This window comes from Colobus angolensis, unplaced genomic scaffold (genome assembly GCF_000951035.1).
Source record: "Colobus angolensis palliatus isolate OR3802 unplaced genomic scaffold, Cang.pa_1.0 Scaffold105, whole genome shotgun sequence".
NCBI lineage: Eukaryota > Metazoa > Chordata > Mammalia > Primates > Cercopithecidae > Colobus > Colobus angolensis.
The window spans coordinates 3,309,005-3,334,523 of NW_012111475.1; the positions used below are offsets into that span (position 1 = coordinate 3,309,005).

General features: G+C 44.9%; 1 protein-coding gene across 2 annotated transcripts in view; it reads right to left on the bottom strand.

Moving 5' to 3' along the window:
- Positions 1-24,975, bottom strand: part of DAAM2 (dishevelled associated activator of morphogenesis 2) — a 115,548-nt gene extending 90,573 nt beyond the window's left edge. The window contains exon 1 of one of the 2 annotated variants that reach the window (XM_011944273.1): positions 24,829-24,975. Coding sequence is in view for 1 of the 2 variants with exons in the window: in XM_011944265.1 (XP_011799655.1) it covers positions 97-202 (106 nt within the window). In the remaining variant the exon portion in view is untranslated. Of the gene's footprint in view, positions 1-96; positions 445-24,828 lie in introns of those variants that run through there. The other variant, XM_011944265.1, reaches the window with a different exon arrangement.
- Positions 24,976-25,519: the final 544 nt, after the last annotated feature.

Genomic DNA, 25,519 nt, shown 5'->3' on the forward strand with positions numbered 1-25,519 from the left:
GGTCACAATATCAACGACTGAGTGGCTCTGAACTGAATCCGGCTAATGCTAAAGAGAATGGAGGAGGAGAGGGATGAGTATCCAGTGGAATTCAACCTGGAAAACTTCCTGGAGGAAGAGCCACATGGTGAGAATAGATGCTGAAGTTACTTATTTTATCAAATCTCCTTGATACACACTCCACATAGCAGGGCTCAGGCATTTGAGTTCCCTCCTCGACCTCCCCTCCCTAGAACTGCTGGGAGGGTACCCTTTGTTCTTTGGTGAGTCAATCCAGAAAGGCTTAGCAAGAAGTGAGGAATCAGGAGACATTCTCTTTCATGGAACTAGAAGCTGCCTAGGACAGTGGTTAGGAGAAAGATGAACACGTCGCAATCACAGTTCTACTGCTGTGTCACATGGATTTTACTTCAGGTCCTTAGCTATTCTAAACCTTAGTTTCCAAATCTGTAAAACGGAGGAACTCACCACCTGAGTCTCAGAGGTGTAACCATCAGGTGTATGTGAAGTGCTCACCACAGTGCCCACCCAACGCCAACCCCAACAATGGCATGAGAGCTCCCAACAATGGCAAGCTGAGCTGCCCCAAAGTGGGGGGAGATGCTTCCTCCTAGTGGAAGAACAGTCAGACTCATTGACTCTGACTCAATCCAAGGTCAAAGGTGAGGCTGACTTTGTTACAGCTCCCAACGCATATAGGAGCTGGGAGGTTGAGGTTTAGATCCTCTTCATCTTCTATCATTTAAAACAGGGGGTGCAATCTTTTGGCTTCCCTGGGCCACATTGGAAGAAGAATTATTATCTTGGGCCACACATAAAATACACTAACACTAACGACAGCTGATGAGCTAAAATTTTAAAAAAATTAAATTAGATTAAAAAATAAAATAAAACCTTGCAAAAATCTCATAACATTTTAAGAAATTTTATGAATTTTTGCTGGCCCTCATTCAAAGCCATCCTGGGCTGCATGCAGCCCACAAACTTGATTTAAAAGATCCTCCATCCCACAGGGTATCAGCTGGTCTTTTAGGGCCCCTTTCCCCCAGTTCTCAGTTTCCTCTCTACCAAACAGTAGCCATGACCCTTTTCCACACCTCACTGGACTTATCTCATTTACAAAGTGGGTAATACTAAGCAGAAGATAAAACCACAATACAAAACTGTCTAACATCTGCACGTACAATATATACTCAACCATGCTTTTACAATATATGTGGAGAAAAAAGACTGGAAACATTAATTGCCAAATGTTAAGTGAAATGGGAAGTCAGATTCTCTAAGTGTGGTTTGTGGCCAGCTAGGAAGCTGCGGGAAAGGGGGCAGAGGAAGAGAAAGATCGAAGTCTCTTTTCAGTGCCCTGTGATGGGCTCATAAACTAATTTTATTTTTGTCTTCTGACTCTGTGTATTTTGTATAATAAATCCATGTTTCTTTTATAATAAAGGAGGGAAAGTTTTTTTTTTTTTTTTAAAAAAGCAACTTCATATTCTCCTAAAGCTTGTCTTGATTATAACCCACTCCACACACACTGCTCACTCAGCTCACGTGCTTCCTCTCGGTGCCTGTTCTGTTTCTAGCCTATGAATTTGCATAATGCAGTCATAAGAGGTTGCTTTCTAAATGCTTTTGAGCAGATTTCCTATTCATTTACCTTAGATATTCTGGTAAGCTGAGCTGCCCCAAAGTGGGGGGAGATGCTTCCTCCTAGTGGAAGAACAGTCAGACTCATTGACTCTGACTCACTCTTGGGGATCCACCCTCACCCCAAAAACTCACTAGAGGGCTCTTCATGCAGTAAGTGGTCCATGCCAAAAGGAACTGCACAGAAAGTGGCCTGTAGGTGAGGAGAACTGTGTATAAATACACACACACACACACACACACACACACACACCCCAATCTGCCTCTTCTTTCCTTCTGTCTCCAGAGGAAAATGTCATCCGGTTAGTGCCCTCAGATGAACTGGGAAGGCAAGCTCCCCGGTTGTGGTTTGTGAGGGGTGGGTGGCTGGGGAGGGGAGGTGTCAGGGAGAGCCAATCCACTTCCATCTGGCACTGAAATCTACACTTATTTTCCTGGACTGGACTACGATCCCATTTCCCAATGTGAGGAATCGTGCTTTCTTGGTGACACACACTTTCCCCCAAGAATGCTTGGCTTTTCAATGAGGAATTCTTGTATATTTGGGATTCTTGGAAACAGGACAAAGACTAATGAATTGCTGGCTCTATCCGAGGTTTGGAAACCCTCTAGAACTCACAGGAGCTGGAGGAGGACAGAGGCAGGCAGGAAAAGGGAGTTGAGGGTGTGTTTGCAACAGAGGGGAGGGTGGCAGGATTGAGATGTCAGATTAAATTGTTTGAGTTACAGGCACTCCAAAAGCTACCTGCTGAACCTACAGTCAGAGGTCACCATCCACACTAAGAATAGAAGGCTGACAGGGGCCAAGTGGGGAAGCAGGGGATACTGAGTGTTTGTGGAGGCCAGAGAGTTATAACAAAGCAGAATTCAGGTATAGCCAATTGTCAAGTTCATCATGAAGTGAAATGGTTGGGACCAGTGGGGTACGGTACAGAGAGCACAGGTCCTAGGGTCAGGCACACCTTACTTGAAATCCCCTCTGTGCCACAAACTAGATGTGCAACTTTAGGCAAGTTGACTAAATTCTCAGAACCTCAATTTCCTCTTCTATAAAATGGGATAATACCCACTTTGCAGAGCTGTTAGTATGAGATGTGTTGAAATGTGCAAGGGCTTAGCCCAGTGTCTGGCACATAATGGGCTCTCCATACATGGTAGGTATTAGAGAATTTGAATTTGAAGTTGAAGAGTAGGAGTGTATAAAGCCCTTCGTAGAAGAACAGCTGTAGAAGGTCTGACCACTGTGGGTCTGGCCAGAGAGTGGAAGACCTAGCTCCCGGGGCCACAGGAACTAGGCTTACATTCCCCTCCTCACACGCTCTTTGAAGGCCTTTGTTAGTTCTGGCAGGTTTGGGCTATGCAACCTGCCCTATGCTCCAGATACAAATCCTCTGTAGCCTCAGGGCTTAAGTCCAGAGAGTAAATGCGTGGGTTCCAGGTCATCAGAATGAATCAAAGAGAGTCTACAGGTGCCCTGGGTCCTCAGTTCCCTCAACTCTCAGGAAGGGGACTGGTTTCTCAGTAAACATTAGGCAGACCATCCAACTCTGGTGTCTAAGGAGCTCTATGAGTTCTCAAGTCATCCTGGAGAAACCCAGGGGCTGAGTGCCTGCCACCTTCCTCAAATCCACCCTACAACATCCCCTGCCAAGAGCTCTGGTAACCTGGGCAAACAGACCATGGCCCCCAGGGTGTTCTCAGTCTAACAGAGAAGGCCAAACCCAGACATAAAAGACTTCAGGATACAGAAAAACAAGGGAAAAAGAAAACAGTTTTCTTTCGAAGGAGCTCATCTATGTAAAGGGATCAAGAGGTGATTTAAGGAATCCACATTCCATGGGGTAAATCCAGGCAGATGTTCCAGAGAAGAGGGTGCCAGGTGGGGATGCCTTTTGGTGTTGCCCACAAGCTCTCCCCAAAAGTCCCCCCCTTTACTCTGCGGCCTGCCTGAAGGAGAACAGGCACTTTGTCCTGAAATAGTCAATGTACATAACCCCTCCATCGCAGGGATGCTCAGGGTGGCTCTAGTTACAACAATAAGAACTGGAGTGCTTGCAATGGCGAAGGCAGAGAAAGAAAACAAAACAACATCCACATGAGGTTTTCATTTGCTTTAGCCACGTGAGAATGGCCCTGAAGATCCAGCTATAAATACCCAGCTGCCATTGCCACGAGATAGAAAATCTCACACACACACACACACACACACACACAGTCCCTTCAGTTTACAGGCTTACAAATGCAAATCAAAGTCTCTAAGAACATCTGCCTTAAGAAGAGACGACGCTGGACCCCTTGTGCTAAATGCCTTCTCATGAGGCCTCCCCAAACACATCTGAGGACTTGGCAAGGAGTGGGCCCACAGCCATCATCAGAGTGGAATGAGGAGCTGCCTCCACAGCACGCAGGCCAAGCCAAAGCCCACCAGTGGCCACAAACTGGGCTGAGGGGAAGAGTTTTAGATCCCTTCCCTTAGGATGTAATAAAAAGCAGCCTGCCTGACCCAGGACATTTTAGATTGGATTTCCTAGAAGCAGAGCCTCAGACAGGATGGGTGTATGTGTGATTTGGTGAAACTGAGCTCTCCGGAGGAAACAGAAAGGGAATGAGAGGAACAGGAAAAGGCAGGGGGGGATCTGGGAAAGAATGTGGTTTCAGGTGAGGTTTAACTTCAGCCTCATCCTGTAAGGAACTCTGAAGGGTGACTTGAACTGAGACACATTGGTCCCTCTAAGGGGCAAGAAGAAGTGGGGCTTCTCCCCTTTCCTAGTGAGTCATTGGTCACAGAATGCAGGGGAGAGGTGGGCTGGGGTGGGGCAGTTGGGTGTAACTTCCAGGTAGCTCTGGGTAGGGGGGGATGGACGACCCAAGGGCAATCCACACAGGTGCGAACTGTTAGCTGGAGCACCCACAGCAACCGGGGATCTGGGTGGGACACCAGTAGTCTTTTCTACACAGACTCTGCCATACCAAGTGGCCTGTTGCTTAGAATTTGTTTTCTCTATTGATCACATAGGTTTTTGTTTGTTTTTATTTTATCTGAGAAGATTTTAGAATCAGCCTGCTGAAGAGAGAAACAAAGGTTTGATCTATGTGACACATGATGCTCACTGTTCACCTAATGTCTGGTCTCTTCTTCTTTCTTCCAATGAATGCACCCCTGCTTTTGTTTGCAGCAACAACATGCCCAATTTTAAAATGTTCAGCTTCCCCTCAGACTCCATTGCAGTTTGGAACCTCTATTTAACAGAATTTTGACGTGTATGGGCAGGACTTTCAGAGAAGCTTGTTATAGAGACCAGAAGTAGCTGGCGTGCACTTTTTGTACGTTGTCATTTTCTTTCTAACTGCCTGGAATGCAGATTGAAGATGGAGGTGATGCAGCCACATCGTAACCATGAGGCAATGAGCACAAAGACAAAGGTTCCATTCTAAAGAAGCCTGAAGAAAGAGAGAGAGCGGGAGTCTGGGTCCCTGGTGGCACCGTGGAACCACCCTACCAGCTCTCGAGTGTGTCTGCTGAACTGCTTGTGTAAGAACAATAAAGAACCCCAGCTGACAGAAAACTCTAGCCAGGTTTCTGTTCCATGTGGCTAGAGCTGAATATAAATTCTGATACAAACCTCAAAACACTCGTTCTGTGGGGTATACCATGGAAAAAGTCCCTTTAGATAAATTGAGAAGTGCTAGTTTAGACCTCGTAAAACTAGGGTGTTTTTTGTTTTTGTTTTTTCTCTGAGCACTGTGGCTCTCTGGGGGGAAAGTAGGGGAGATGGAAAAGGGCTGCTTAAATTTCTTTAACCACAGAACTTTCTTTTTCCCTAGGACAACCATTGTGAGAACCTAGTATTCTATCAAAGGCAGTTTGGGAAATGCTGTAATAGATGACCTCTTGAGATTTCTTTCCTCCTGAACATTTCACCATTCCCCAGCTAGAAGAAACCAAGCAGATAGCCAGGTCTATAAGCAGCCCCGGCACGTGACTTTAATGAGACATGAATGAGAGCCAAAGAACTGAGGCCTGTGAGGTTGGTCAGGGAACAGCAATGAACTAGGTAAATTAAGAAACTCAGGGAGGTGCCAAGTCCCCTGAAATTTTGGAGTGCTCACTCCCCCATTTCCTTTCTGCTAAGCCATGAGTCTGGCAGAGGCTGTGTCCCTCTAGGTCCACAGTCCTGCAAAGTGGTCCCTCCTGCACAGCTCCAGCAGGCAGAGCTCTGACGACACCACTCCTTGCTCTCACACCTTCAGGTAGAGGAGCGCTAATAGCTTCCTGGTGCTGCTTCTTCCTGAGTGCGTCAACATCTCTCTACTCCCTCTTCTGTAAATAGCCTTCTCATTAAACTCTTATCCATCAAACTCTTTTGGGAGTGCCAACTGCTTCCTGCCTGGAGCCTGACTGACAGAGATGACAATACACATTCTTAGAGCAACGATGCTCCCAGGATTTACTCAAACAAGTCCCAGTTTCATGAGATTTTTGTCTTTTAATTAAGGTGAATTCTATGATATATGAATAAGCAGGATGCAGGAAGGAAAGCTACCCCCAACTGTACTCCCCAGTGCAAGCACCATGCCAACCCGATAAGGGGTTCACTGCTGCTGAACTGAGAGTTAAGGTTCACAGACTGGGTCAAGGACAAAGGCCACATAACAAGGACAAGGGCCCTCAGGGCCAGCACAGTGTATGTCACTTGAATTGGGCTCAGACCAGGTTTTTTTTTTTTTTTTTTTGAGACGGAGTCTCGCTCTGTCACCCAGGCTGGAGTGCAGTGGCCGGATCTCAGCTCACTGCAAGCTCCGCCTCCCAGGTTCATGCCATTCTCCTGCCTCAGCCTCCCGAGTAGCTGGGACTACAGGCGCCCACCACCACGCCCGGCTAGATTTTTTGTATTTTTTAGTAGAGACGGGGTTTCACCGGGTTAGCCAGGATGGTCTCGATCTCCTGACCTCGTGATCCGCCCGTCTCGGCCTCCCAAAGTGCTGGGATTACAGGCTTGAGGAACCCCGCCCGGCCGACCTGCTGTTTCTTTTGTTTTTTTTTTTTTTGAGACGGAGTCTCGCTCTGTTAGCCAGGATGGTCTCCATCTCCTGACCTCGTGATCCGCCCGTCTCGGCCTCCCAAAGTGCTGGGATTACCGGCTTGAGCCACCGCACCCGGCCAGCCCAGACCAGGTTTTAAGGGAAGGAAGCTATCATAAAGAGTAAGGGACATGAAAGAGCTGAATCGACTGCATTTCAATAAGACACCAGAGAAGAAGTCAGCATGGCTTCACTGTCAACTAAAAGAAAGTGAAGCAACTCCCAGTGGTGGGTACTTTCCCACCTTAGGCTGCGGTGTTCGCAAAAGGAACACAGCAACGGCTGTATATGAATGAAAATCAGAAGGGAAGGAGGACTTCGTGGAGACAAGGCAGTGATTGTGGAGAGAGGAAGATTCTACACCCTGTGGCAATGAGAAGCACTTGAGATTATCTGGTCCCATGTCCTTATCAAAAGGACAGCCTGTGGTCACTTTCTAGCACTTGCAAGAAATCCCAGTAGCTCTCAAGGAAGGGATGGGAGAAAGAAGGCTCCAGCAATTTGCTGTGTGGGAATGAGCCAGAGAGTTGCTGTTTGGTTTCTATTAGGTTGGTGCAAAAGTAATCACGGTTTTTGCCATTACTTTTGCACTGACCTATATTGCTATGACCCTATTTGGCATCTCCACCAGTATATCAAAAAAACAGTGATTACCATGTGCACATGGGATGTAGATGTTTGCGGAAGAGCCTATTTGGAGATGTCGCATCTATTACAATTTTCCAGATGGACCTACAGCCATGGAGACAGCTTCCTGTTCACTCTTCCGCATATCTACTTACCAATGGTCAAGGGAGATGAACTAGTAGTCTGTGCCTAGCTTTTAAAATTAGCTTTGCTTAAAACCAAAAAATGTTTTAGATATCTAAAAAATATAAATAATAATAAAATAGGCCTGGTGCAGTGGCTCATGCCTATAATCCCAGCACTTCGGGAGGCCGAGGTGGGTGAGTCACTTGAGGTCAGGAGTTCGAGACCAGCCTGGCCAACATGGCAAAACCCCATCTCTAGCAAAAATACAAAAATCAGCCAAGCGTAGTTGTGCTGGCCTGTAACCCCAGCTACTCAGGAGGCCGAGGTGGGAGAATCACTTAAACCCAGGATGTGGAGGTTGCAGTGAGAGGAGGTCATGGCACTGCACTCCAGTCTGGGTGACAGAGTGAGACTCTGTCTCGAAAATAAAAATAAACATTTGTATACCCACCTTACAGTCTAAGAAATAAAATATTACAGATATAAATGGAGCCCCTATGTGCTTCTCCCCTGATCTGCCTTACTGCCTTTCCTAGAAGGAGCCACTTCTCTGAATTTCATGGTTGTTCACAAACATAATTTTATGCTTTAATTATACATATAAATGTTTGTAAATAAAAGAGTATTGTTTTACATGATTTTAACTTACTAGCAATGACATCCTTCTGCAACTTGCTTAATATTGTTTTCACTTCATATCGTTTCTGAGATTATATGTCACTAGTATCTGTCTTTAACAATGTCTAGCACCTTTTTTTTTCTGTGTTCTATAGTATTCCACTCTAAGTATGCATGTATCAAATTATTTAACCAGTCTTCTGGTTGATAATAGGTATATGGGTTGCTTTGTAGCTCTTAAAAACCATGCTGCAGTGAATATTCCTGAACATGTCTTCTTTTCATATATATTAGACTTTGTCTGGACCTACCTACAAGTGAAATTGCTGGGTCTTAGGGTAAGTGTATCTTCAGTTTTACTAGATAGTGTCAAATTGCCCTTTGAAGTGTTCCTGTCGGTTTAATTCCACCCTTAGTGAATAGGAGTTATTTTTGGCTCCACATTCAATATGATGAGCATGATTTTTTTTTTTTTTTTTTTTTTTTTGCCAATCTGATGACTATAAAACAGAGTCTCCTTGTGATTTCCATTTATGTATTTCCCTGATTCCAAGTAAGGTTAAGCATCTTTTCCTACGTTTATGATTCTATGGCATCATTTTAATGTTAGCATTACACTTACATGCTTTAAGAAACTAAAGGATTTTTTAATTTTAATTCCTCATTGAAAAACTTGCAGAGGACAGAAGGGTTGAGGATGGAGGCAGAGAGAAGACTTCATTTTGCATCCTGGCTATGAGACAGGGATTTTTTTTTAAATAAGCCATGATATTAGAGATAAATCACATGAAGCAGAAATTTCAGCCATTCCTGGGCAATGTGGGGAATGCATTTTTTAGACCTTGTTGTCATTGTCTAGGAGCAGTTCTGAATGATTTCATCATACCCTTCACCTGCAAGGCACATAGCTATACAGGTAGAGCAGATAGGCTGGAGGAATGATAGGAACCATTTGTCCATCTTCCTATCGCAAGAAGCACCATATATTGATCATATCAACAGATGAAATGGCCCCTCTAATAACAGATACCTGGAAGGAGACTCCACAATGTCCTTCTACTCTCAAATACTCTTTTTTTTTTTTTTCCCTTTGAGACAGAGTCTTGCTCTGTTGCCCAGGCTACAGTGTAGTGGCGTGATGTCTGCTCACTGCAAGCTCTGGCCCCCCGGGTTCATGCCATTCTCCTGCCTCAGCCTCCCCAGTAGCTGGGACTACAGGCGCCTGCCACCACATCCGGCTAATTTTTTTGTATTTTTAGTAGAGACAGGGTTTCACCATGTTAGCCAGGATGGTCTCGATCTCCTGACCTAGTGATCTGCCCGCCTTGGCCTCCCAAAGTGCTGGGATTACTCTCAAATACTCTTAAATGAGAAAGAGGCACCCTAAGGTATCTTTCAAATATCTTTTACATCCTGAGCAAGACGGACTTAATTTCCACCCACTTTTAGCATCTCCCTCTTATAGCAATAATCTTCAGTTCTAGATCCTTCCCCCATGACACTGCTGAATACCTTGAGGACTCATCTATATGTCCCCTATCTCTGGCTCAAGGATGGTGGCAAAATAGATCAACTAGTTTGGAAATGCTTGAGAGTAGGGACCACATGTTATTCAACTTCGAAGTTTCAGGAGGCATTTGATTTATGTTTATTAAGAGAAGGAAATTCTTCCATACTGAATTTTCTCTGAGCTTTAAGAACAGAGCAACGATAGAAATAAACAAGCCAGTCTTGTTCAGGATATAAAAGATACCTTAAAAATACCTTAGGGGCCGGGCACGGTGACTCACTCCTGTAATCCCAGCACTTTGGGAGGCCGAGGCAGGTGGATCATGAGGTCAGGAGATGGAGACCATCCTGGCCAACATGGTGAAACCCCGTCTCTACTAAAATACAAAAAATTAGCCAGGTGTGGTGGTGGGTGCCTGTAATCCTAGCTACTCCAGAGGCTGAAGCAGGGAAATCACTTGAACCCAGGAGGCGGAGCTTGCAGTGACCCGAGATCGCACCATTGCACTCCAGCCTGGGCAACAGAGTGATACTCTGTCCAAAAAAAAAAAAAAAAAAAAAGACACTGTTACCTCTGTTACCCACATTCTCTTGCATAGGCCATTTTGGTTGGCAAACCTTACCATCAAATGGTTGAAAATTTAATATATATATATTTGTATATATTCTATATATAGAGAGAATATATACATATATATGAATGACATTGAAAGACATTCCATTATTAAAATTATTTCACTTAAAAATGAATTAAGAAGGCCAGGTGCAGTGGTGCATGCCTGTACTTTGGGAGCCTGAGGAGAATGGATCACTTTGAGCTCAGAGTTCTAGACCAGCTTGGCAAAACTGTCTCTACAAAAAATACAAAAATTAGCCGGGTGTGGTGGCGTGTGCCTGTGATCCCAGCTCTTTGGGAGGCTGAGGCTACAGAATCTCTTGAACCTGGGAGGCAAAGGTTGCAATGAACCAAGATTGTGCCACTCCACACCAGCCTGGGCAACAGTGAGACCTGTCTCAAAAATAATAATAATAAATAAATAATTAAGATCCAAATAAAAATTCAATAAAGTTATTAGTTGACTCTTTTTATCTGACTCATGAGAATATATTGTAGTCAGTAAATGGAGAGCTATACAATAAAGAAAGTACAACTCAGAAACAGTATGAATCCAGCACTATCAAAATATAAACACATACCATATGAGCCTAAGTATTCAAGATACAAGGCATATGTTCTTTTGTGGACTAGGAAGAATTCAAGTCTTCTTTTTTTTTTTTTTTTAAATAGCCTGAATGAAATTTTCCTTAAACCCGTCCAACTCCATTTGGCTTTTATTCACTTTGATTCTCTGTTTGGGATCATTCCTAGAAATCACAGAATGGACATGAGTCTTGAGTCACTGGAAATATACATGCTCCAGTGATCAACGAATGCCTGTGTTTGAGCTGGCTTAGTGAGAACTCAGCCCTGAAATCCAGTCCGATCTCCGGGCAAAATGCTGTATTACAATTTCTGGGTATACAAACCAGAAGCCCATGTGTGTCTTTGACTGTGTGAATAAACACTGATGGGTGAGCACACATCCTTAACAGTTTTTGCCAGTTTATGACAAAATGAGTTCAATAAAGACTATGTGTTGTCATAAAACTAAATTATTAAATTTCTATGACCTTCCTGTGTTCTGATATTATCTTCTTCTCATTTAAAAAAATTAAAGCTGGTATCCCCTTGTGAATACTTTCAACACCCACTCTGAATTTTTTTCCTCACTGGCCCATTAAATCCAGAAGTCTGGGATTAGTTGCCTGGGACTATAAGGAACTATCACAATGACATGTCTCACCCCCCCCCAAGGATGGTCAAGCTTAGTATTTGATCTAGTACTTAAATTTGTAACATGTTGCTACAAGTAATAGAATGTTGCATTATAACCCTCCCTTTAAAAACTCTAAAGAAATTACTTTACCAGTGATTTATTTTACTAACTGAAACAATGTTATAGACAAATAAGCAGAAGAAAATCATTAGCAACTATGTTATCTTTCATTCGTAGGGTTTTTTGTTTGTTTGAGAGGGAGTCCCCCTCTGTTGCCCAGGCTGGAGTGCAGTGGCACAATCTCGGCTGACTGCCACCTCCGCCTTCCATGTTCAAGCAATTCTCCTGCCTCAGCCTCCCAATTAGCTGAGATTACAATCACCTGCTACCACACCTGGCGAATATTTGTATTTTTATTAGAGACAGGGTTTTACCATGTTGGCCAGGGTGGTCTTGAACTCCTGACCTCAAGTGATCCACTCATCTCAGCCTATTTATAGCTTAATAGAATTTTAAAATAAACAATGTAACTCAATTGTATCTAATTTAGTAATTTTAACAGGGGAGGGTAGCTGTAATCCCAGCTACTCAGGAGAATGAGAAAGGACAATAGTTTGAGCCCAGGAGTTGAAAACCAGCCTGGGCAGCACAGTAAGACCTCAGCTCAACAAACAAACAACAAACAAACATAATCAGCGTATAATTTAGTCCTTTTAAACCAGCACTGGTCTAGTATATATAAAAATAATTTATGGGCCGGGCGCGGTGGCTCAAGCCTGTAATCCCAGCACTTTGGGAGGCCGAGACGGGCGGATCACGAGGTCAGGAGATCGAGACCATCCTGGCTAACACGGTGAAACCCTGTCTCTACTAAAAATACAAAAAACTAGCCGGGCGAGGTGGCGGGCGCCTGTAGTCCCAGCTACTCGGGAGGCTGAGGCAGGAGAATGGCGTAAACCTGGGAGGCGGAGCTTGCAGTGAGCCGAGATCGCACCATTGCACTCCAGCCTGGGCAACAGAGTGATACTCTGTCCAAAAAAAAAAAAAAAAAGTACCTTAGGATACTTCTTTGCCGTGAAACCTTCCCTGACTTCCCCCAACTCAAAATGATCTTTCATCATCCATGTGTTGAAGTAACACCATACAGTATAATACCTAGCATTCCAATGGAAAGAAAACTATGTGGCAAATAAGAATAAATATTTATAGAGTACATACTCCATTTCAGGCACTGTTCTACGAACTGTACATATATTAATTTTATCCTCATTTGGGAGTAGGTACCATTACCATCACCATTTTACAGATGAGGAAACTGAGGCTCAGTTTCCAAGACTACACTCCTAGCAAGTGGTGAAATTTGAATTCAGGTCCCACTAGATTGACTCCCAGGATCTGCACTGGAAATCACTGTGCTATACCAAAACTTCTGCTGGAAACACACAAGCCCTTGGATGCTTCTTGCTGTTGTTCTGGTGAAAATGCAGCTGTGGGCTTAGTAAGAAATTAATTATCCTTTGCATCCTTATCTTGGAAACCCACATCAAATCCTTAAGGTCTTGGAAGAATTTGCTGATTCCTTTCTTATTAATAAAAATTCCCAGTCATAGGGGTTTGCCTCAAATACAGTCACCTCACTTTAACAGACTGGAGCTCTGGAGGTGGGCGGGAATTTTGCTCACCAGAATTCACTCCACAACACCTGACTCAGCACACAGTGTCTCATACCAGGCAGCTTCCCAGATATTTGTTGAATGACCACAAGCATTAACAAATAAGACTTATACAGCACTTTGCAGCATGCCAAGCACTTTTCATATACTTTCCACCATTGAGGCTCACTTCAGTCTGGTACCACCAGTATTACTGTCATTTCCATTTCACACATGACTAAAACTGAGGCTCAGAAATGCTCAGAAGCTCATCTAAGGCAGTGCAGCTAATTAGTGGAAGGCTGGAATTCAAACCTAATTGCTGACACCAAGTCCCATGATATCACATCTTTTGTTACTAAAATTAAGTTGATCCCTTTTATTCTTTGTCCTTTGTATGTGTATGTGCGCTTGCATACACACACACACACACACAGAACTGATCTGTGTGGACCAGTGGAATAGGTGTCAGCTCAGAAAAAAGGGAAAGAATCTAAACCAAGCTCTTGTTTACGGACTACGAATGAATGAGTGAGCGGGAGACTGAGTAAATGAATACACACATGGGTAACTGATATATACAGTCAACAAGTATCCCCTGAACGCTAACTGTGTGTCTGCCACCAGACACTGTAAACACTGCAGTGACTCAGGCACAGTCCTAGCCTTCTAAGAGTATCAAATCTGTTGACAGAAGAGTCTCAAAGCAACTGAATCTGAGAATAGAAGCTCACCTTGTCAGAGCCCCATTTGAACAGGAAATGGTGTGGAGAGGGGAAGAAAAAAGCCAGGCTCTGCCAGACTCTTCCCATAAACAGAGGAGGCTGGCGAGGATACCACATCAGGGCAAACTCCTGACAGACTGTGCTCTGAAAGAGTTAAAAATAACCCGCACAGCCCCACTGACCAGGACAGCAATGCCCGCTCAGACTTCCAGAGGGTGAGCATTGTCCCAGGCTGCCCAGGACAGTCTCAGTCTGTGACTATTCCCTCCACTGTCCCATCCAGTTAATGCCCCTTTCACTCTTGAGAGTCCTGGTTTAGAAAGTAAATTATATGGTCGCCTTTGCCTTCCAGGAAATTCATGACTCTCCAGCAGCCCCTGGGCAGGAAAACAATTTGGCTTCCCAAATTGCATATGTCTGCTCCTCTTTACAGGGCTTCTCCTCACAGCCTCCACCCCACAGCTTGCACAGGTTCTAGGGGGACAGCAACCAAGTCTGTGTCTGTGTTTTCTTTCAGTGTTAGCACTGAGGCCAAAGTGAGTCACCGTGGGATCCAATATGCATGAGCTTCAGATTGAGGTATCTCTGTTTTATATCCTGACCCTGACAGTGTCTGCTTCTAACATCTTAGGCAAGTCACTCAAGTTTCCTCATCTGAGCCTCAGTCTCCTCATCTGAGAAAAGGGAGTGATACTCCCCATCTCATGGGATTGCTGTGAGGATCTGGTGAAAGAGTGTAAGTGAGAACGCGTGGCACAGTGCGTGCTTCTTAGAGGACTGCCTACCCTAGCAGACCTTCTAGAACATGTGAACTCTCAGCTAGAAAGAGCCTGGGAGCTGTGAACATCTCAGGAACCCCTGTCACTGTCAAGGCTCTGCACTATTGAGTTGGAACAGCTTCTTCATCTGTCAAGAATATGCAAAACATGGCACAACTCCTTTGTAAAACTTTGGCCATACCTACTAAAGCTGGACATACGCATTCTGAATGCTCTAGCAATTCTACTCCCAGGAACATACCAAGAGAAATGCATTCACGTGTTCACCTAAAAGTGCACAAATGTTCACAGCAAGGCTACTCACAACAACCCCAGACTGGAAACCACCCAAATGCCCATCAACAGAAAAATGGAAAAAGTGTGTTATATTCACATAATGGACAACTACGCAACAATAAGAATGAATGATCTACAGAATGACAAAATGCTGAGCGAATGAAGCCAGTTACAAATAAACACCTACTGTATGATTCCATTTATATGAAGTGCAAGAAAAGGCAAAACTAATCTATGGCGCTAGAAGTCAGGATCATGGAAGGGTAGTAACCAGAGAGGGGCATGAAGGGGCTTCTTGGGCAGGGCTGGGGTGGTGGATGTTCAACTTATGGAAATATATTGAACTACATCCTCAAAAATTGTGTATTTTTTCTGATTTATGTTGAGCTTCAATAAAAAGTTAAGATAAAATAAAAATTTTTTAATGGAGAGTATATTTCTTTCTTTGGTAGAGAGTTGAGTGGACTAGGTAGGCAGTAGACACTTAGCAAAAGGCATTGGGATATATTATTTAATAAATTTTGTTGAGCCCTAAGTCTTTTCCAGACACTATGCAGGATGCTGGGGAAACAGCTAATGAGATGTGGTCTCTGTTCTCCACTATCCTCACCACCACGATCATCATCATCATCTTCATCCTCACTAACATTTCTTAGTATTTACTATGCGCCAGATTTTCTTTTTTCTTTTCTTTTAACCAAGTAATGTATTAACTTTACCTCCAAAAAAATCGCTTTGCAGATGAGGAAACTAAGGCACAGAGAGATTAAGTAACTTGTGCATGGTCACACAGCTAGCAAAAAGTGGAGCCAGAATCAGAATCCAGGCCATCTGAATCCAGGGCCTATTCTCTGAAAAACAGCCTTATGCTGTCTCTAACAGTTGAGAAACCTGGTCTGTTTATCAGCTGTCAGCCTCAGCTTCCATTTAGGCAGCCACAGACATCAATAACATTACCTCTGTTCAGGGCAGCGAGGATGGTGACTTATTGACATTGTGTCTCGGAAGGGCCGAGCAGTTCCTAACTCTGTCTCTGGGCAGCTGCTAGTGCAATGCTTCCTGGTGGGGAACAGTCTGATTAATACACTGACAGAGATTACAAAAGAAATAGAGAGTTATAATGGCTTGATCCTTCTGCAGCCCAAAGTCCACAGAAACTCTGAATTTGTTTCAAAATAACTTCAAAGCTGCCTCTGGCACTGTGAAAATATTGACGTACCTCCCCACTGACCTGGAATCACTTTCTCCCCTCCCTGCCCTGGTCAAGGGAACTTGGAGGCAGGGGGCTGTAGTGTCTGGGAGGAAACAAGAAAGGGAGTGTTGACACTGACCCCCCGGGAATGTGGTCAGACATGAGCTGTGAGTCTGGATCCCAGAGTCTGGCGGATCAAGCATTCATCACACAGGCAAGCTTTGCTTTGGCATTCAGGATGGACAACGGGTGTACATAACCTGAAAGGCGGAATGTTCAAAGCACAGCACCAAAGACTGCCTGTGCTCGGGACAAAGGAGCAAGAAACAAACACCCACCAGGAGGAATCAGATTTGGCAGACAGTCATGCAGGCATGACATGAATAAGCACACAGGCAGGATGGCGGCTCCCAGAGGGCCGGCAGGGTCCCTTGGGACCACCCCATTCATACTGCAGAAGCACAGGTGAGGTAGAGAGGAATTCCCAAAGGTCAACTTGTCCAGCCCTTTGTCTCCAGACAGGTCGGCAACAAGGCCATGTCATTATGCTTCCACCCAGATACATCCACACCCCTCAGATTAGCACGGGATTGGGGAACAAAAGCAAATTTGCCAATAAAAGTCAAGACAGTCATTCAGTCTGCCCAGTTTTGACACAACTCTATTTGTAGAGAAATCAGTTGAGGGTCACCTAAAAAGCATACAAAGCACAGGGGGAGAAAAACGTACTTTTTCATATCCTGACATAGCTACCAACAATTACCTAGAAAATAATGGACTCCTCTAAAACAATTTCATATAAAATTGCTAAAACTTGTAGCATTTTTCCAGGTGCTGTGCCAGGGACTTAACATGCATCTTTCCATTTAATTGTCTCAACAACCCCATAAGGAAGGAAATGTTATTATCTCCATTTGACAGATAAGAAAACTGAAGCCCAGACAAGGCTCATAACTTGTTGGGCAAGTTATTAAACGGCAAAGTAGGTAGGGTTTCTTCTTGGGAGGCAGACTCTGGGATGGAGTACAGCGCGCAGCAGGCTTGTTAGGAAGGACTCCTGGAGTCAAGTCCTCCGGGCAGAAGGGCAGGTTAGAGGCAGCACCAGGCAGAGGGAGAAATGGAGCTGTGACGTAGCCTCAGCTAAGGCCTCCGCCAAACCCCCAGGGACCCCTGAAGCTGGCACACCCTTCAGAATTGTCCCACATTGCGGTAGAGGGGCCAGGTAGTCACAGCTCCGCACCATCATTGATTTCAGGGTGACCCCAGGAGAGGAGCATGCGCAGGAGTGCCTGACACAGCAAGTCTCTTTAGCCAGGGCTGTTCCAAGAAGGCTAACCATGTCCAGCACTCCCTGCAACTGGAGACTCAGTCCTCAAAGGGGTCAGGGAGCACAGCCCAGTGTCCACTACAAAGGGATGTGGACCCAGCCAGGCAATTTGAGAGCGGGGCCAACATGCTTGGCCATTATACTATGCTGCCTGATTTGCTCCATCAAAACTGTTCTCCAATTTCATTGATCAGCCTGCTATGTTTCCTGCATATTCAGTAATTAAGGAGCTCCAAGGAGGCAAGCCTACCTCTGATGAGCAAGCAGGGCAGCCACAGGGGCCTGATGCTTGAGAGCAACCCCAGGCCTAGGAGACACAAGGAGGCCATGCACACCAGGCAGTCGCGCCCCAGGGTGGTCAGCAGGCTGTGTACATCCATCACGCAGCCTGAGAGCCAAAGCAAAGCTTGCCTGGGTGATGGATGATGCTTGATCTGGCAGCTCAGGGACCCAAACTGGTGATCATCCAGAATGAAACCACATGGAATAGCTGACTGATGACAAAGTGAACACCTCACCAGGAACAATGTGATGCCAAATATGTAAAGCTGTGTAAGCCTAGGCATAAAGAAGTCAGAAAAAATAAAACTGAGTTACATCCAGTATAGGGATGACCTTGACATATGGTCAAGGGAAAGAAAAGTATGCTACAGAGTAATGTGTACTATAAGATTCCCTTACAGTGAAAAATACTCAGGCAAGACACCTCCATCCTGTATACACCAGTAGGTATTTGTACGGACAAATGACAAGTTACGGCAGGATATATTACTAGGCTATTAACATTAATTACCAGGGTGTAGAGGGGGGCGAATACATTTCTACTTGTCGTTATGTATCTTTGCATGATATTAATTCACTTGCTTAAGCAAGAATTACCTTCATAATATGGAAAAATCAAATCAAGAATATATTTTTTAAAATGACCTGCCTAGTGTCATGTGCACAGTGGAGCATATAGATAAATAGTATTTCATTTCCTCTCCTCCTGCCCCTCTTAGGAGGCAGCTCCCAATCGTTCATTTGGGGATGATCAAAAGAAATATTTAACTCAAGGTGAAGAGTTTTCTGTGCCCTCCCCTTCACCATCAGAATATAACTTCATTTTTACATTATTCCACACACAATATATATCTGCCACCAAAATAAATCTGCCGCTCAAGTCTATAAAAATTATGCAACACGGTCTGTAGTCAAACAGAAAAACTGTGCATTATTTGCTATTATTTGTGGCCATATTTCTATTACGGTGCTAATGAAAGAGCCAAATCCTAATTCTCTTGGCACATACCAAACCAGCTCCCAATTATCTTGGCACATATCCATGAAAAGCCCAAAGAAGCCAAAACCTGACTTTTCACCACATCTGCTGACAAGAAATCAAAGAGTTGGTTTTAAGTTTCTTCCATCTTTCCCTGTCCCTGGCTACCCGCTAGAAGTGTTCTGGAGGGCAGGAGCCACCAAAGAGTGGGGAGATGAGGACACAAAGCATCCACATAGTGTATAAACTGGGTAGCTCCTGTCCCTCTGGTTATGGAGATTAGCTCTTGCAAGCCCATCACACCTGGGCAAATCCTACTCATTCCTCAAACTCAGACATGATTGCCTTGGATTAAAGGGCTGATTGACATGGTTTGGCTTCCAGACATTGATTCTACAATGCAATTTGACTTTTATGAGCTGCAAGCACGCAGAAAGCATGAAGGAGACTTAGTCCTTCCTCGATGGTAATGCAATGTGTTCATTGTGATGACAGAGTTGTGTGCCAGGTTCATGGGAATAAGGAGGAAAAGGGGGTTGGAATGAGCCTTGCAGTGGGAAGTTGAGGAAAAAAAAGGGACACCTGAGCAGGCCTTGGAAGCTGAGTAGATCAGGAAGACTAGGACTGAGGCAAGGACTTCCAGGTAAAAAGAACTATGTATACAGGTGCACTGTTCTTGAGACTAGATTTGATGCAATAAAACTTAAGTTAACCCTTGAGGACTGATGGGGATTGCTGGTTGACACAGCAATTGGTCATACAAAAGCACCTCACTCACACCTCCTGCGGCCTGATCTGTGTTGTCTTAAAAGGACACCTTTTATCTCAGAAACCTCACATTAGTCTTTCTTCACACAAGCTTACTGACTGCTTATTTTTTCCTACCTCGTCCCTTGATCTACCTTGTGATATTGGATTTAGATTTTGACTTTTGTCTAGTTAGTCCTCTATGTGGCTGACTGCTGGTAACTACAGCAACCACCATAGCTACAGCTAATACTTACTCTCGGCCAGGGGCTGACAACCCTCACAGTCATCCTATGAGGGAGGTATCATTTTATTATCATCCTCACTTTTCAGATGAGAAAACTGAGAATCAGAGAGGTGAAATACTTTGCAAGGTCTTTTAACAGGTAAGTGTTCCAGGAACCATACATAGGTTGATCTGATTCTAGAACCCATATTCTTAATGATCATGCAGTAATGACCTTCCCTAAGCTCCTATACTTGCTCTGTTCATGTCTGGGATCCAGAGCAGGAGCCAGCAAACCTTTTCTGTAAAATGCTAGATGGTAAATGTTTTCAGCTTTGTAGGCCACACAGTCTCTGTCACATCTACTCGACTCTGCCATTGCAGCATGAAAGCAGCCATAGGCAAAGCACAAATGAATAGACATGGCTGTGTTCCAATAAAACTTTATAAAAAACAAGCTGACAAGCTGGATTTCACTGTTGAAACTGACAACTTCTAATCTCCGGTATTTTGTTCATTTTTTCATCTACTCAATGTTTACTGAGCACCTACCCTGTAGCTGGCACTGTCCTAGGCTCCAGGGATACAGGGAGAAGTATACAAAGTCCGCACCCTCAATGGGCTTAAATCCTAGCAAAGTCTTGGCTGTTTCTTTTTCCCATGCCTGGTACCCTGGGTCCTAACTTTGGTGCTTTACACTCTTCTCTTAGACCAGTGATCCTCAACTTAGACTTCAGATCACCTGGGAAGCTTACAGAACTATGGACGCCCAGGTTCCACTCCCAGGGAGTCTAATTAAATTGGTCTGGGGTGGGACCCAAGTATTGATACTTTTACAAGCTCCCCCAAGTGGTTCTAATGTGCAGCCACGGTTGAGACCTACTGCTTGGGGAATAGTTTGTTTTCTGTTTATTCCGCTTACTTAATGTGTGAAATATGGTAAGTTTTTTTTAAGTCCTCAGAATTTGGGCTGTGAAATGTAGTTAATACCAATCTCATACGATTGTCAATGATGTTTAAATGGACAATGTACCTGTCAAATGGTACAATGTTATATAAATTTAAAGTACTGCTGTCATTGTCACATCATTATTAGATTTTAATGTTTGGTACTGCCTCAATGATTTCTGTTCTCAGTTTTGACCTTGATTCTCAGGACAGTGTTTGAGATTTTTTAAACAAGCTCTATGGAGAGCTCACTAAATAGCCCAAATTCATGGGTGAGTGAGCTGGTGACCTTTCCTTTATTTCAATCGAGGGTCACATGGGGCTGCCATTTGCTTGGCATGGGGAACACTGTTCTGTGCCCCACTTTTGTATAAAGGGTCTCCATCTCCAGGCTGAGATATCTGACCTCTGAGCACAGTTGTTAATCCTTGAATAAGTGGCTTATTTACTTTGACTTGTGGACAAGTCTGAACCCATTTACTTTCATGAACTTAAAACTGGAGAGGGGGAATGGCATTAACATTTTACTGAGCAATCTGCTAGCTTTTTCCCACGTATCATTCCATTTCATCTTCAGAACAACCCTGTGAAATGAGAATAGTTATTGTTCTCATTTAACAGATAAAGAAGAGTCAGAGAGGTTAGCAAGCTTGTGACCTGGTGGTGCCAGAACTCAAACCTCTGCTTGATTCTAAAGCTCTTCCTTGGAACCATAGGATGTACTACAAATAAGTCAGCTCCTCTTTGGCCAGGATTGAAAGAGACACCAAACTGCCTAAAGTTCATTTTTTTCCAGGTCCCTTTTTTTTTTTTTTTTTGGAGGGGGAACCCAGAAAGAAACCCACGACACCTATTAATAACCATAGTCTGATAAGCCTTGGCCAGTGCTAGCATAATGCGGCACAGGTTCCAAAAACAGGCACTCCCTCCCCCCACAGCATCTTGACTGTGCAGTTTTAGAACCTCATAATGAAACAAAAAACAAACCAAAAAATGTGGAGAGAGCTGGAGAAATAGATGCTGCCAGGAGTGAGGAATTCACTGACCCCCCGCTCTGGGCCATCTCAAGAGAAGTTGGCCACTGGTTGAGCCTCTTAAAAGCTTAAAAGTCATCCCAGGCCATGGTTAAAGAGGGAGCTTGAACAAAACAAAAACAAATGTGATCTTCAAAGTCTTAAATGTCAACTTGAAGGATAACTTAGAAGCTTTGGGATGGGCCAAGAGGACCTGCAGCTGCTCTCTAACATCAGATGCTCCTTTGTTCCTTTGGAGTAGTCACTCCCTTGGATAATGTGTCAATCAGGGTTCAGGGGGCAGCCTCCCGCCTCGTACACAGTGGAGATGTTTGTGATGGCTAAAGCTTTCATTCTTTACAACCCATCAGATTCCCCCATTACTCTGACCTGGGCACCCTTGACAAGAAGTGGCTGCCTAGCCACATTCTCTGATTTCAGGCTTGTCCTTCAAGACTCAATTGGTCCTTGACCCCCTGCCCCCACCTCCCTACCTTTCACCTCCTCACCATACTTACACAACCTGCTCTTCTGTCCTTCTTCCTCCCTAGAGAGCATAAACACAAGAGTGATTTCTAGGCCAGACATCCAGGATACCTGGTTTCTCCTCCTACCAATCGGGATAATGGACCAGGGATGCTGATGGAAAATCTTCACTGGTCACCTTTTCTAGAGGAAGGAAGTAAGGGTGACCAGAGCCCTAGAAACTCCACCCACTGGCCTTCAATCATGGAAAATATGTCGCTAGATTTGGGGAGAGGTTCTTTCTGAGCAATACTTGCTCCTGATGGCTGAAAAACTGAAAAATAAAAATACAGCCTTCCCTTTATTAAGGGTCTTACAACATTCTGAGCTCTGCTCTTAGTTCTTGTGCATAAATGTTTTCATAACCTGGGAAGGGAAATACTATCCTCATTTTACAGATGAGGAAGCTGAAGCTCAGGAGGAATAAGTCATGTAGCCCAGGTTACTAATTCGTATATAAGTCACAGTTCTCTCTCTCCAGGCAGTTGATCAGAAATCTGCACTCTTTTCATTGTGTCGGGCTGCCTCTGAAGTCCAGGGCTGAATGACACAGGATCTTTGACACAGTGTCTCTGGCTGTTGAGATCTAGAGGGTCATCTGCTATCAAAGCCAAGGACATCCTTCAACTTGTTCTTTCTGCCAGCTGTGTTTGCCCTCTGGACCTTTAAGGATGTCTTGGAATACATCCCATCTAATTAATCTAATCTCAAAGATGACCAAAGAGCTGGCCAGAAGATTGAACTGATAGAATGAGCCATGAGCAGGCTTCGATGTCAGGCTAGGCATCCATGGCCTGGGAATTCATCCCAGCCTTGGTGAAATGTCTCCTAGTACAAGCCCAGAAGCATCAGGACTCCACTGATCCCACAGGCAGCACTCCCAGAAACCCCACATATAGAAAGAGTTGAAAGCCCAGTTCTTGCCCCTCATCTGTCCTTGAGGAACCGTATGCTAGAATAAGAGTATTTCTGGGAATCTTGCTCTGAGGGGTCCCTTCTCTCCCTGGGTATTTAGTCTTCTATGTTTAAATAATGGAAATGAATGAGAACATTTAAACTTGCTACTTCCATTGGCTCCTCTAAATCAAGAAGAAAGCCTCACCTTTCATTATCTCTATGCCTTCCCTACTACCTATACTTACCCTTTATCTTCATTCTTTACACCTGGATCCAAGGCTATTTAGTAATGGGGAGTTTAACCTGTTTTGCATCAAAAACTTTGGAGACAGTTGGGAAAGAAGACTGGGGAGAGAACATGTTCTCACAGCGAGCAGTAGTATTTCAACTTCCCCCATGCTCACCAAAAGCAAAATCATTCACAGGCCTTCCTATTGGACCTGCCTGCACAGCCTCCACCTTCTTGAGCTCCTGACTCTCTAAGTTCTAATGCCCAGGAGAATGTTCTCTCCTCTTTTTGTCCTGATGGGGGCACGAGCATTCCCTCAGCATCCAAGGCGCTGGAGGAAAAGCTCTGAAAACTCAGCTGGGAGTTAGGAGCCAGAGTTTGCAACTACCAGGGAGCAAGACAATAATAGCACAGTTGTTTGCATAAAGGAAGAAATAGGGGTTAGATGGAGTTCCCAGCACAGATGAAGAAATAGACCATTTATCCTCCAATGCCTAAGGCCATGGCCATCACCACAGTCATGTATGTGTAAATACACGCAGGCATGTGCATCTCACGGGGACCAGTCACCCCTGTTTGTTTACATTGCCTGTGGGATGACTTCCTCCTTCTTCATTACACTTCAGTTGACGACGTACTCCTGAAGTTAAATGAGTGTTTCTGACATTGCTGCCTGCTCCTTCTCTTATGGAGCTTCCCTGGGGGTCAATTTATATAATTTCTAAAATCCTTCCTGAATCTTAACTTCCTGTGAGTCTGTTTTTACATCCAGATTTCCTCCCTGTCCCTTCATTCTCTCATTTTTTCTAGGACATAGGGAGAGTCCAGTAATCTTCCTCCCACCCAAACACTGTTGGCTCTATTGCAAAATACAAAACCAGAGACCTGGCTAGAGCAAAGCTGAAAATTCAGGCTGTCTGTGGTCACTCGTTCGTGGAACCCAGCTACTAACAGGCAGTGCCTGGCACTGTGCTACTCAGGGCTGATGGATCCATACGGCCCCACTGCTCCTTTTCTCCCCTACTCTCGGTAGAGCACACTTTCTGCCCTAGGCCCTAGGGAAAATCCATCCCCCGCTTCAGTTGGCTTTGCAAAGAAACTCAGGAAACTGACACCAAACTCAGAAGGGGGAAAACACAAGACTGTGAACTTTTTAAAGATGGGAAGCTGCTTTCATTCCCACGTGGGTATCAAGGAAAACCTATGGGGACTCTTTTCTGGAGAGGTGTGATTTTCCTCTAACCCTCTGAGAAATGTTCCAAATCCACTCCAAAACTGTGGAGAAATGGCCGAGGCAGAGAGAGAAGAGTTAAATCAAGCCCAGACCTCAGCAATCTGTGTTCAATTTTGATAAAAATCTCTCCCCCTCTCCCCCACCGCCCCCCTTCCTCCACCCCACAGCTCAGACACGTCTCTTTATGTTAGAAGCTTGCATCTTGTTTGGGGCACCACACGCGGCACTCCCAGAGAACCTGGCACGTACCTCACCGTGGCCATGTGGCAAAAACATCCATTCCACTCCCAAGCTACGGCTGGACACAGGGCCACAGAGTCCTAGCCATCACCACCACCTCCCCCCCTTCCTTCTCATCCTCCTCACAAAATTACCTGCCGCCAGACCAAGTCCCTCCTTCCCTGGTTAAGTCAGAGTCCCGACGCCTGGTAAGGTCAGGGCATGAGGTTGGTTTGCGACCGCAGGTGCTGAGAACCCCAGAGTCCGGGGACCCCTTTCCTGAGATGCTCCTTCCCCCGCCCAGGGTCCCACTGCCACTGAGAACAAGAACCTCACGGCTGCCCTGCCCGCTGGCCAGAGGCCAGGCCTGCAAGTGGGAGCTGGGGGCTTGTGAAGACTTTAGCCCAGCCAAGTGAAGGTTCAATCCGAACCCGGAAAAGCCACCATCAAAAAGTTGTCAGTTTTGCGGGGGTATCTTCTGTGTTTGTCCACTTGTGACAACCAGGAGTCAGGTTTCAAAGCCTCAGAAAAATTTTTTAAAAAGTTTTCCAAAGACATTTCCTATGTCCAGATGTGCCACTACAGACACACACGCAATCACACCCATTACACAAACACACAACTCACACACACAAACACACACGCACAGGCCCTGGGAGCCCACTCCGGGTCGGCGGCTCCTGCAAACACTTTGGAGAAACAAAACCGCCAGCCTGCGGAGCCGCTGCCTCCCCAAGCCCCGCGGGGCATGCTAAAGAAAGCAGAGGGGAGAGAAGTGTGCGAGCCCAGCGGAGAGGGCTCCCCGCGGCCCCAGCCCCAAGACGGGGAGCGCCAGGGCCGGCCGCA